The following is a 12,305-nucleotide window of genomic DNA, read 5'->3' on the forward strand; positions in this document are numbered from 1 at the left end:
TGTGTGTGTGTGTGTTAGGAGGACATGCAGAAGCTGACGCTCATGTGTGTGTGTGTGTGTGTGTGTTAGGAGGACATGCAGAAGCTGACGCTCATGTGTGTGTGTGTGTGTGTGTGTGTTAGGAGGACATGCAGAAGCTGACGCTCATGTGTGTGTGTGTGTGTGTGTTAGGAGGACATGCAGAAGCTGACGCTCATGTGTGTGTGTGTGTTAGGAGGACATGCAGAAGCTGACGCAAGTGTGTGTGTGTGTGTGTGTGTGTTAGGAGGACATGCAGAAGCTGACGCTCGTGTGTGTGTGTGTGTGTGTTAGGAGGACATGCAGAAGCTGACGCAAGTGTGTGTGTGTGTGTGTGTGTGTTAGGAGGACATGCAGAAGCTGACGCTCATGTGTGTGTGTGTGTGTGTGTGTGTTAGGAGGACATGCAGAAGCTGACGCAAGTGTGTGTGTGTGTGTGTGTGTGTTAGGAGGACATGCAGAAGCTGACGCTCATGTGTGTGTGTGTGTGTGTGTGTGTGTTAGGAGGACATGCAGAAGCTGACGCTCATGTGTGTGTGTTAGGAGGACATGCAGAAGCTGACGCTCATGTGTGTGTGTGTGTGTGTGTTAGGAAGACATGCAGAAGCTGACGCTCATGTGTGTGTGTGTGTTAGGAGGACATGCAGAAGCTGACGCTCATGTGTGTGTGTGTGTGTGTGTTAGGAGGACATGCAGAAGCTGACGCTCATGTGTGTGTGTGTGTGTGTGTTAGGAGGACATGCAGAAGCTGACGCTCATGTGTGTGTGTGTGTTAGGAGGACATGCAGAAGCTGACGCAAGTGTGTGTGTGTGTGTGTGTGTGTTAGGAGGACATGCAGAAGCTGACGCTCATGTGTGTGTGTGTGTGTGTGTTAGGAGGACATGCAGAAGCTGACGCTCATGTGTGTGTGTGTGTGTGTGTTAGGAGGACATGCAGAAGCTGACGCAAGTGTGTGTGTGTGTGTGTGTGTGTGTTAGGAGGACATGCAGAAGCTGACGCAAGTGTGTGTGTGTGTGTGTGTGTGTGTGTGTGTTAGGAGGACATGCAGAAGCTGACGCTCATGTGTGTGTGTGTGTGTGTGTGTTAGGAGGACATGCAGAAGCTGACGCGAGTGTGTGTGTGTGTGTGTTAGGAGGACATGCAGAAGCTGACGCTCGTGTGTGTGTGTGTGTGTGTGTTAGGAGGACATGCAGAAGCTGACGCAAGTGTGTGTGTGTGTGTGTGTGTGTGTAAGGAGGACATGCAGAAGCTGACGCTCATGTGTGTGTGTGTGTGTGTGTTAGGAGGACATGCAGAAGCTGACGCTCATGTGTGTGTGTGTGTGTGTGTGTTAGGAGGACATGCAGAAGCTGACGCTCATGTGTGTGTGTGTGTGTGTGTGTTAGGAGGACATGCAGAAGCTGACGCTCATGTGTGTGTGTGTGTGTGTGTTAGGAGGACATGCAGAAGCTGACGCTCATGTGTGTGTGTGTGTGTGTGTTAGGAGGACATGCAGAAGCTGACGCTCATGTGTGTGTGTGTGTTAGGAGGACATGCAGAAGCTGACGCTCATGTGTGTGTGTGTGTGTGTTAGGAGGACATGCAGAAGCTGACGCTCATGTGTGTGTGTGTGTGTGTGTTAGGAGGACATGCAGAAGCTGACGCTCATGTGTGTGTGTGTGTGTGTGTAAGGAGGACATGCAGAAGCTGACGCAAGTGTGTGTGTGTGTGTGTGTTAGGAGGACATGCAGAAGCTGACGCTCATGTGTGTGTGTGTGTGTGTGTTAGGAGGACATGCAGAAGCTGACGCAAGTGTGTGTGTGTGTGTTAGGAGGACATGCAGAAGCTGACGCAAGTGTGTGTGTGTGTGTGTGTTAGGAGGACATGCAGAAGCTGACGCTCATGTGTGTGTGTGTGTGTGTGTTAGGAGGACATGCAGAAGCTGACGCTCATGTGTGTGTGTGTGTGTGTGTGTTAGGAGGACATGCAGAAGCTGACGCTCATGTGTGTGTGTGTGTGTGTGTGTGTTAGGAGGACATGCAGAAGCTGACGCTCATGTGTGTGTGTGTGTGTGTGTTAGGAGGACATGCAGAAGCTGACGCTCATGTGTGTGTGTGTGTGTGTGTGTTAGGAGGACATGCAGAAGCTGACGCTCATGTGTGTGTGTGTGTTAGGAGGACATGCAGAAGCTGACGCTCATGTGTGTGTGTGTGTGTGTGTAAGGAGGACATGCAGAAGCTGACGCAAGTGTGTGTGTGTGTGTGTGTTAGGAGGACATGCAGAAGCTGACGCAAGTGTGTGTGTGTGTGTGTGTGTGTTAGGAGGACATGCAGAAGCTGACGCAAGTGTGTGTGTGTGTGTGTGTGTGTGTTAGGAGGACATGCAGAAGCTGATGCGAGTGTGTGTGTGTGTGTGTGTGTTAGGAGGACATGCAGAAGCTGACGCTCATGTGTGTGTGTGTGTGTGTGTTAGGAGGACATGCAGAAGCTGACGCGAGTGTGTGTGTGTGTGTGTGTGTGTGTTAGGAGGACATGCAGAAGCTGACGCAAGTGTGTGTGTGTGTGTGTGTGTGTTAGGAGGACATGCAGAAGCTGACGCAAGTGTGTGTGTGTGTTAGGAGGACATGCAGAAGCTGACGCTCATGTGTGTGTGTGTGTGTGTGTTAGGAGGACATGCAGAAGCTGACGCAAGTGTGTGTGTGTGTGTGTGTGTGTTAGGAGGACATGCAGAAGCTGACGCAAGTGTGTGTGTGTGTGTGTGTGTGTTAGGAGGACATGCAGAAGCTGACGCAAGTGTGTGTGTGTGTGTGTGTGTTAGGAGGACATGCAGAAGCTGACGCAAGTGTGTGTGTGTGTGTGTGTGTGTTAGGAGGACATGCAGAAGCTGACGCAAGTGTGTGTGTGTTAGGAGGACATGCAGAAGCTGACGCTCATGTGTGTGTGTGTGTGTGTGTGTTAGGAGGACATGCAGAAGCTGACGCTCATGTGTGTGTGTGTGTGTGTGTGTTAGGAGGACATGCAGAAGCTGACGCAAGTGTGTGTGTGTGTGTGTGTGTGTTAGGAGGACATGCAGAAGCTGACGCAAGTGTGTGTGTGTGTGTGTGTGTGTTAGGAGGACATGCAGAAGCTGACGCAAGTGTGTGTGTGTGTGTGTGTGTTAGGAGGACATGCAGAAGCTGACGCAAGTGTGTGTGTGTGTGTGTGTGTTAGGAGGACATGCAGAAGCTGACGCTCATGTGTGTGTGTGTGTGTGTGTTAGGAGGACATGCAGAAGCTGACGCAAGTGTGTGTGTGTGTGTGTGTGTGTTAGGAGGACATGCAGAAGCTGACGCAAGTGTGTGTGTGTGTGTGTGTGTGTTAGGAGGACATGCAGAAGCTGACGCAAGTGTGTGTGTGTGTGTGTGTGTGTGTTAGGAGGACATGCAGAAGCTGACGCAAGTGTGTGTGTGTTAGGAGGACATGCAGAAGCTGACGCTCATGTGTGTGTGTGTGTGTGTGTTAGGAGGACATGCAGAAGCTGACGCAAGTGTGTGTGTGTGTGTGTGTGTGTTAGGAGGACATGCAGAAGCTGACGCAAGTGTGTGTGTGTTAGGAGGACATGCAGAAGCTGACGCTCATGTGTGTGTGTGTGTGTGTGTGTGTGTTAGGAGGACATGCAGAAGCTGACGCTCATGTGTGTGTGTGTGTGTGTGTTAGGAGGACATGCAGAAGCTGACGCTCATGTGTGTGTGTGTGTGTGTGTTAGGAGGACATGCAGAAGCTGACGCAAGTGTGTGTGTGTGTGTGTGTGTTAGGAGGACATGCAGAAGCTGACGCAAGTGTGTGTGTGTGTGTGTGTGTGTGTTAGGAGGACAGGCAGAAGCTGACGCAAGTGTGTGTGTGTGTGTGTGTAAGGAGGACATGCAGAAGCTGACGCAAGTGTGTGTGTGTGTGTGTGTGTGTTAGGAGGACATGCAGAAGCTGACGCAAGTGTGTGTGTGTGTGTGTGTGTGTAAGGAGGACATGCAGAAGCTGACGCAAGTGTGTGTGTGTGTGTGTGTGTGTGTGTAAGGAGGACATGCAGAAGCTGACGCAAGTGTGTGTGTGTGTGTGTGTGTGTTAGGAGGACATGCAGAAGCTGACGCAAGTGTGTGTGTGTGTGTGTGTGTGTTAGGAGGACATGCAGAAGCTGACGCAAGTGTGTGTGTGTGTGTGTGTGTGTTAGGAGGACATGCAGAAGCTGACGCAAGTGTGTGTGTGTGTGTGTGTGTAAGGAGGACATGCAGAAGCTGACGCTCATGTGTGTGTGTGTGTGTGTGTTAGGAGGACATGCAGAAGCTGACGCAAGTGTGTGTGTGTTAGGAGGACATGCAGAAGCTGACGCTCATGTGTGTGTGTGTGTGTGTGTTAGGAGGACATGCAGAAGCTGACGCAAGTGTGTGTGTGTGTGTGTGTGTTAGGAGGACATGCAGAAGCTGACGCAAGTGTGTGTGTGTGTGTGTGTGTGTGTTAGGAGGACAGGCAGAAGCTGACGCAAGTGTGTGTGTGTGTGTGTGTGTGTAAGGAGGACATGCAGAAGCTGACGCAAGTGTGTGTGTGTGTGTGTGTGTGTTAGGAGGACATGCAGAAGCTGACGCAAGTGTGTGTGTGTGTGTGTGTGTGTTAGGAGGACATGCAGAAGCTGACGCAAGTGTGTGTGTGTGTGTGTGTGTTAGGAGGACATGCAGAAGCTGACGCTCATGTGTGTGTGTGTGTGTGTGTTAGGAGGACATGCAGAAGCTGACGCAAGTGTGTGTGTGTGTGTGTGTGTGTTAGGAGGACATGCAGAAGCTGACGCTCATGTGTGTGTGTGTGTGTGTGTTAGGAGGACATGCAGAAGCTGACGCGTGTGTGTGTGTGTGTGTGTGTGTGTGTGTGTGTGTTAGGAGGACATGCAGAAGCTGACGCAAGTGTGTGTGTGTGTGTGTGTGTGTGTAAGGAGGACATGCAGAAGCTGACGCAAGTGTGTGTGTGTGTGTGTGTTAGGAGGACATGCAGAAGCTGACGCTCATGTGTGTGTGTGTGTGTGTGTTAGGAGGACATGCAGAAGCTGACGCTCATGTGTGTGTGTGTGTTAGGAGGACATGCAGAAGCTGACGCTCATGTGTGTGTGTGTGTGTGTGTTAGGAGGACATGCAGAAGCTGACGCAAGTGTGTGTGTGTGTGTGTGTGTTAGGAGGACATGCAGAAGCTGACGCTCATGTGTGTGTGTGTGTGTGTGTTAGGAGGACATGCAGAAGCTGACGCAAGTGTGTGTGTGTGTGTGTGTGTAAGGAGGACATGCAGAAGCTGACGCAAGTGTGTGTGTGTGTGTGTTAGGAGGACATGCAGAAGCTGACGCTCATGTGTGTGTGTGTGTGTGTGTTAGGAGGACATGCAGAAGCTGACGCTCATGTGTGTGTGTGTGTGTGTGTGTGTTAGGAGGACATGCAGAAGCTGACGCTCATGTGTGTGTGTGTGTGTGTGTTAGGAGGACATGCAGAAGCTGACGCTCATGTGTGTGTGTGTGTGTGTGTGTTAGGAGGACATGCAGAAGCTGACGCTCATGTGTGTGTGTGTGTGTGTGTGTGTTAGGAGGACATGCAGAAGCTGACGCTCATGTGTGTGTGTGTGTGTGTGTGTGTTAGGAGGACATGCAGAAGCTGACGCTCATGTGTGTGTGTGTGTGTGTGTTAGGAGGACATGCAGAAGCTGACGCTCATGTGTGTGTGTGTGTGTGTGTGTTAGGAGGACATGCAGAAGCTGACGCTCATGTGTGTGTGTGTGTGTGTGTGTGTTAGGAGGACATGCAGAAGCTGACGCTCATGTGTGTGTGTGTGTGTGTGTTAGGAGGACATGCAGAAGCTGACGCTCATGTGTGTGTGTGTGTGTGTGTGTTAGGAGGACATGCAGAAGCTGACGCTCATGTGTGTGTGTGTGTGTGTGTTAGGAGGACATGCAGAAGCTGACGCGAGTGTGTGTGTGTGTGTAAGGAGGACATGCAGAAGCTGACGCAAGTGTGTGTGTGTTAGGAGGACATGCAGAAGCTGACGCAAGTGTGTGTGTGTGTGTTTCAGAGCGCTCTGCTTCATCAAACTCCAGCGCTTCACTGAGGCCCGACAGGACTGTGACTCCGCCCTTCAGCTCCACCCCACCAATAAGAAAGCTCTCTACAGACGCGCGCTGGCCAATAAGGGCCTGCAGGTGAGTGTTACCGTGACGACCCGCCCATCATCTGAATGTAAGAGACAGTGTTGTGGACATTACGGCAAAACACCTTTCATTTGTCGTTCTTCCTCGTCTCGTGCCTCATGCGTGTGAGAGTGTTCAGACAGGGATGATGTTTTAATGTTATAAAATGCTCTGAAACATTATTTTTTCATATACAACCCCTGGCAAAAAGTATGGAATCACCCCTCTCAGAAGATGTTCATTCAAATGTTTAATTGTGTAGAGCAAAAACCAAGCACATATATGCCACAAAACAATTTTCACTCAACAAAACAATATTCTGGCTGTAAAAAACACTTAAAAAAAACAACAAAGAAAGATAACTATAGTCAATTACAACTGTTTTTACAGATCAAACAGAGGAAAAAAATATGGAATCACACAAATCTGAGGAAAATTATATGGAATCACCATGCACTTTGCATTTCTAAAACAAACACCTGTATCTGATTACAACTGCTAATTAGTCTGCAGTTAAAAACGAGTGCTTGCACACATTAGTGATGTGTTGAACCAAGATGATTGACATAACTCATGGCTCCAACACGAGAGATGTCAGTTTAAACAAAGGAGAGGATTATCAAACTTCTCAAAGAAGGTAAATCTTCACGGAATATTGCAAAAGATGTTGGTTGTTCCCAGTCAGCTGTGTCTAAAATCTGGACCAAGTACAAATCAAATGGAAAGGTTGTAAAAGGGAAGCGTACTGGTAGACCAAGAAAGACATCAAAGCGCCAAGACAGAAAACTTAAAGCAATATGCATTGAAAACCGAAAATGCACAACAAAACAAATGAGGAACAAATGGGCAGAAAGTGGAGTTCATGTCTGTGACCGGACTGTAAGAAATCACCTAAAAGAAATGGGATTTACATACAGAAAAGAGAATAAGATTGAAAATCTGAGATCAGGAGGAGTTTGTTTCTTCATCAGGTTTGTAGAAATGTAGCATTGCATCAGTGTCTCATCAATGGATGCTCTGCAGTGAATGGGTGCCGTCAGAATGAGAGTCTGATAAAGACATCACAATAATCCACAGCACTCCAGTCCATCAGTGAACATCTGGAGAAGACAAAAGATGAAACGAATCCAGCATTAAGATGATTTTAACTCAAATAATCCATAATAACACTTCCTCCAGTGAAAAAGTGTTCTGCACAGATCAAGCAGCGATTAAACAGCTCTAAACACATCTGTGAGAGACAACAGCAGATGCACTTTATTAATGCATGCTGCAGTAAACATTATTTGAACTGGATATTTACAGTGTGTGTGTGTGTGTGTGTGTGTGTGTGTGTGTGTGTGCAGGATTACGTGGCGTGTCGTTCAGACCTGCAGCAGGTGTTGTGTTTGGATGCGAGTGTGACGGAGGCGGAGCAGCTTCTGATGGAGGTCACGCAACTGATGACAGACTGCAGAGCTTCATCAGGAACTAGAAGAATCATCACCATCAATGAGGTCTTACTCACACACACACACACACACACACACACACACTCTCTCACTCTCTCTCTCTCACACACACACTGAGATCAGCTCTCTGTGCAGGTGGATGAAGATGGTGATGATGATAGTGAAGATGAAGATGGTGATGAAGATGGTGATGAAGATGAGGGCAGCGGTGCGGTCGTGTCGTCTGTCTCTCTGCGGTTGTTGAGTGTGTTTGAGTTCGGTCAGGCTCTGAGCAGCGCTGTCTCTGGCGGTGACCTTCTGACCTGTGCTGACCTCCTGCGCTCTGTCACATCTGAACACCTGCCACAGCTCATCAGCACACAGCTGGACGGACACACACTGGGCTTCATCATACGAGCGCTGCACACACACCTGCTGCACACACACCCCGAGCTGGTGTTCCTGCACCTGCAGCAGCTGCACACGGCACACAGGCTCACGGTGAGCACACACCAGCAACACGCTTATATATGTGTTAGAGATGATCAAACACACACTTCATAGTGGACAGAAGGATGAGACCCTGATCAGCCAATCAGACGGCAGCGCTGGGTCGAGGAACGTGTGTGTCATTATTAGTGTGTTCCGTCAGATCTAATGTGTTAACATGTGTTCTCTCCTCTGCGTGTGTGTGTGTGCAGATGGTGCTGATGTTGTTGAGCGCTGAGGATCACACACACCTCTCACAGATCTTCCAAAAGCTTCATGGAGTGCAGACTGAAGCTTTCTCACAAAGTGACGTCTCAAACCTGGCCAACATATACATGTGACGCTCCTTCAGCCTTCCCATGATGCCACACTCCTCTTCAGCCGACGGCTCTGTGACGGGAGGAAGCAGGACAGACACTCTTACAGCTGTCTTCAGAATGATTGTGTCTCGCTGTAGTTCTCTGTTCTTGATGTAAGATGATTTTATTGCTTTGTTGAACTATAAACGAGTGTTCAGGTCAATAATCTTCTGTCTCATGTTTCTGGATGTTTCTGTTCATGTCCAGTGTTTCAGAAGAGCTTCTCAACCCAACACAAACATTAATGCAGTATTATTATTATTACTTCTACAATCATATCTGCTGATCCACTACATTTCTTACTAATTTTGTGCTGCTGATTCTGCATGTTTTTTTCTCTTTTACGTCACACTTTCTCATTAAATATGAAGCATTTTTGCTTTTGAGAATGATTTGTGTGGTGAATTAGTCTTGTGTTCTCCCTTAAACTGAAGAAAAACCTTAAAAACATGATTCCTGTCTGAATCTGAGCCAGACTGCAACTATCTAATCAATTCTCAGTCCATTTTCACACACACATTACATCATCGTTTAATATACTTTTAAAATTTAACTGATATATATATATATATACACACACACACACACACACACACAACATTTCAAATTGTGTGTGAAATGTGAAAAAATTTAAGCAAAAAAGTATTATTCCTCAGATTAGATAATATTAGGCCTTTTTTGCAAATCAGACTTTTTTTTCTTGCTTTAATTATATTTAAATAATCTAATTTAAAATAAACATTAAATCAAGATGTAAATCTTATTTCAATAGGTTTTTTATTCAAATGCTCAAATTATCAAATAAAAAACATCTAACTCTAAAAAATGGCAATTAATTTCTTCATTTGGGGAAGCATGAACCCGTATCAAAATCAATTAAAAATCATTTGTATTTGATATTTAACTTCCACGATCTTGGCTTTAATATAGTCACAAATTTACTGTTTATAAAGTAGACGAGCAATTTCGGGGAGCTTTTCACTCTTAAAAGCATCAGAAGGCGGCGGTTTGAGTGAGAAACGCGTTCGTCCTCCGGTCCTGCAGGGGGCGCCGCTTCGAGCCCGCGCTGCGAGAGCGTCACACCGGAGGAGCACGAGCTCACACGACGATGTTGATCTGTTGTTATTAATCAGACAGAATGATCGCGGCGCGCTGTTTCCCGCAGCGGACTCTGCTCAGGGCGGCAGCTCTGTGTTCTCATCGCTCTTTACAGCGGAATGTGTTCAATAACACAGCGACAGAGACACACAAACTCACTCTAGCAGCTCAGAGCTCCAGCGATGTGACTCCAGCTGGAGACATCTCAACATCTCAGATCAGCCACAGAGCAGGCGAGTCCAGACATCTCCAAAACATCATTAATCAGGACAAACCTGGAGAACTTCCCACTGGCTTTTATTATTGGTTTAGTTTTTTAAGTGTTTTTCATCTTTTAGTTTAATTATTTCAATGCAATTATCTGGCTTAACGATGATTTCATTGACTATTTAAACATTTACTTTAGAATTTTAATTAATGCTGCGCAGATGTTCTTAAAATTGGTCTCTTGTTTTATGCAATTTCTGTTCATTTTCTGGTCAAGTGAATATTTTTTTTGTAATTATATATTTCATAACTAATCCCTTTTAATCTCACCATTGCCGTTAATGCAGTGCAGGAGTGAAGAAGTGCTTGGTTGTCATGAGTGTGTGAGGTGTCCATATCTGTCTGGTTTGATCCGGTTGATGGTGTTGTGTTGGTCAGGTGGGGTCCAGGAGCTGGACGTGGCTCTGCTGGTGTCGGTGCTGAAGCAGGAGAACGCCTCGGACATCTGTGTGATCAGAGTCCCGCCGGAGCTCAAATACACCAATCACATGATCATCGTGAGCGGATCCTCACCTCGACACCTGAGCGCCATCGCAGAGCTGCTGCTCAAAACAGTGAGGAGACACACACACACACACACAGAGACAGACACACACACACACACACACACACACAGAGACAGACACACACACACTCACAGACAGACACACATTCACACACACACACACACACACACACAGAGACAGACACACAGAGACAGACACACACACACACACACACTCACAGACAGACACACACACACACACACACACACACACACACAGAGACAGACACACACACACACTCACAGACAGACACACACACACACACTCACACTCACAGACAGACACACACACACTCACAGACAGACACACACACACACACACACACACACACACACACACACACACAGACAGACACACACTCACAGACAGACAGACACACACACACTCACAGACAGACACACACTCACAGACAGACAGACACACACACACACACACACAGACAGACACACACACACACTAAAAAACAAGTGTACATGGCAATTTGAGACTCAAGAACGACTCCAAACCGAATGAACCACATGTTTCTCTGAGTTCAGCTCTGATCTGTCAGTGAGAGTCTGATCCTGTTCTAGACTCACGTCTCTTGTTTATCTGTAGTTTAAGTTCCTGCGGAAGGACAAGGATCCGCACGTTCGGCTGGAGGGGAGAGACTGCGACGACTGGAAGTGCATCGACTTCGGTGTGTGTTTCAGCTGACCGTGTGTGTGTGTGTGTGTGTGTGTGTGTGTGTGTGAGTGAGACTAACGGGCGGCTCGTCTGTCCCGCAGGACCGATGGTGCTTCACCTCATGCTGCCGGACACCAGACAGACGTACGAGCTGGAGAAGCTGTGGACGCTGCGCTCGTATGACGAACAGCTGAAGCGCATCCCGCCGGAAACACTGCCCTCAGACTTCATCTACGACATCAGACCTGCTGCTCACAGACTCGAATCAACAGTGACTTTAAATATTAAACAAGGACAAGTTGTCTGAAATAAAGGTTTGAGCTGCTAATTTGGAATAAAATCAATTAAAAAATATTGTTTGTGTCGACTGTCAATAACTTTAAAGTTGTGCAATCAAAGATACGTACTAGGTGTGGAATGACTATAATAATAACTATGATGATGATGATAATATCAGCAATTAAAGCCGCCAGCAGCGTTGAAAGGGCCCTCGCATGCGGAGCCACCTCCAAAACTGTCAGAAAACTGAACATTAAATACAGGAGGAATATAGCAGTCATTTATATGAGCCAAACCTCCTGCAGGTGGCGCTGTGAGTATACGTGAATCTGGGTATGTGTTCAGGACAGGACTCTGGGGCGGATCGGACATTGTATGCATGAGTTATAAGTACTTTTAACAATATAACATTACACCGACCAAATTTTGAATCAATATCTATAAGCTCGTTAAAGGGGTCATATAATGCCAATTTTCTACAAGTTGATATGATTCTTTAGGGTCTTAATGAAAAGTCTGTAACATAGTTTGTTTAAAATTTCTCAACGTTAGTGTAAAAATCACCCTTTTGACAAAAACAGCCCTTTTCAAAACAGGCTGGTTTGTGGGATTCTCCTTTAATGCTAATGAGCTCTGCTGACCCCGCCCCTTTCTGCTGATCTGCTCTCTGAGAGACTGTTTACTTTAGCCACATTCATAATGAAACTTGATAATTAGCACATTATTAGGGGAGGCGATTTTCAATGATTCATTTAAATACATAATACTCACTGCTGGAGGCTGGATCATGAAGGATTCGAGCGAACATAAACGCATTTCAGTAAATCAAGGGCGCATTTCTTTCATTTCTCCAAACGTAAATTAACCCCCTGCGATTTCAGCGGCTCAGATGTCGGGAGTAAATGACTATTGCCTTGTTCATTATTACATCCAACAACAAAACCCCTCAATCACTCAGGAGTCATGCTTGTCTGCAACTCTGACTG

At 46.9% G+C, this 12,305-nt stretch overlaps 2 protein-coding genes across 3 annotated transcripts in view; both read left to right on the forward strand.

The window, feature by feature from the left end:
* The window catches only part of spag1b (sperm associated antigen 1b), a 14,420-nt gene extending 5,901 nt beyond the window's left edge, over window positions 1–8,519 (forward strand). For both annotated transcript variants that reach the window (XM_059546976.1, XM_059546977.1), the window contains exons 13-16: window positions 6,072–6,198; window positions 7,533–7,682; window positions 7,773–8,117; window positions 8,318–8,519. In XM_059546976.1, coding sequence (XP_059402959.1) covers window positions 6,072–6,198; window positions 7,533–7,682; window positions 7,773–8,117; window positions 8,318–8,446 — 751 coding nt within the window. In that variant the 3' untranslated portion in view covers window positions 8,447–8,519. The remainder of the gene's footprint in view (window positions 1–6,071; window positions 6,199–7,532; window positions 7,683–7,772; window positions 8,118–8,317) is intronic.
* Window positions 8,520–9,602: 1,083 nt separating this feature from the next.
* Window positions 9,603–11,394, forward strand: malsu1 (mitochondrial assembly of ribosomal large subunit 1). The gene is made up of 4 exons (XM_059546979.1): window positions 9,603–9,795; window positions 10,208–10,383; window positions 10,972–11,053; window positions 11,142–11,394. Exons 1-4 carry the CDS (start codon window positions 9,603–9,605, stop codon window positions 11,345–11,347), a joined length of 657 nt encoding a protein of 218 aa, XP_059402962.1. The 3' UTR covers window positions 11,348–11,394.
* Window positions 11,395–12,305: the final 911 nt, after the last annotated feature.

The sequence above is a fragment of the Carassius carassius genome, unplaced genomic scaffold (genome assembly GCF_963082965.1).
Source record: "Carassius carassius unplaced genomic scaffold, fCarCar2.1 SCAFFOLD_75, whole genome shotgun sequence".
Lineage (NCBI taxonomy): Eukaryota > Metazoa > Chordata > Actinopteri > Cypriniformes > Cyprinidae > Carassius > Carassius carassius.

Excerpts from the sequence above, each read along its gene's own strand:
- malsu1 (XM_059546979.1), top strand. The coding sequence starts at position 9,603 with ATGATCGCGGCGCGCTGTTTCCCGCAGCGGACTCTGCTCAGGGCGGCA. Across the intron at positions 9,796-10,207 it reads TCAGATCAGCCACAGAGCAG|GTGGGGTCCAGGAGCTGGAC; the intron begins GCGAGTCCAGAC and ends TGTGTTGGTCAG. Across the intron at positions 10,384-10,971 it reads CAGAGCTGCTGCTCAAAACA|TTTAAGTTCCTGCGGAAGGA; the intron begins GTGAGGAGACAC and ends GTTTATCTGTAG.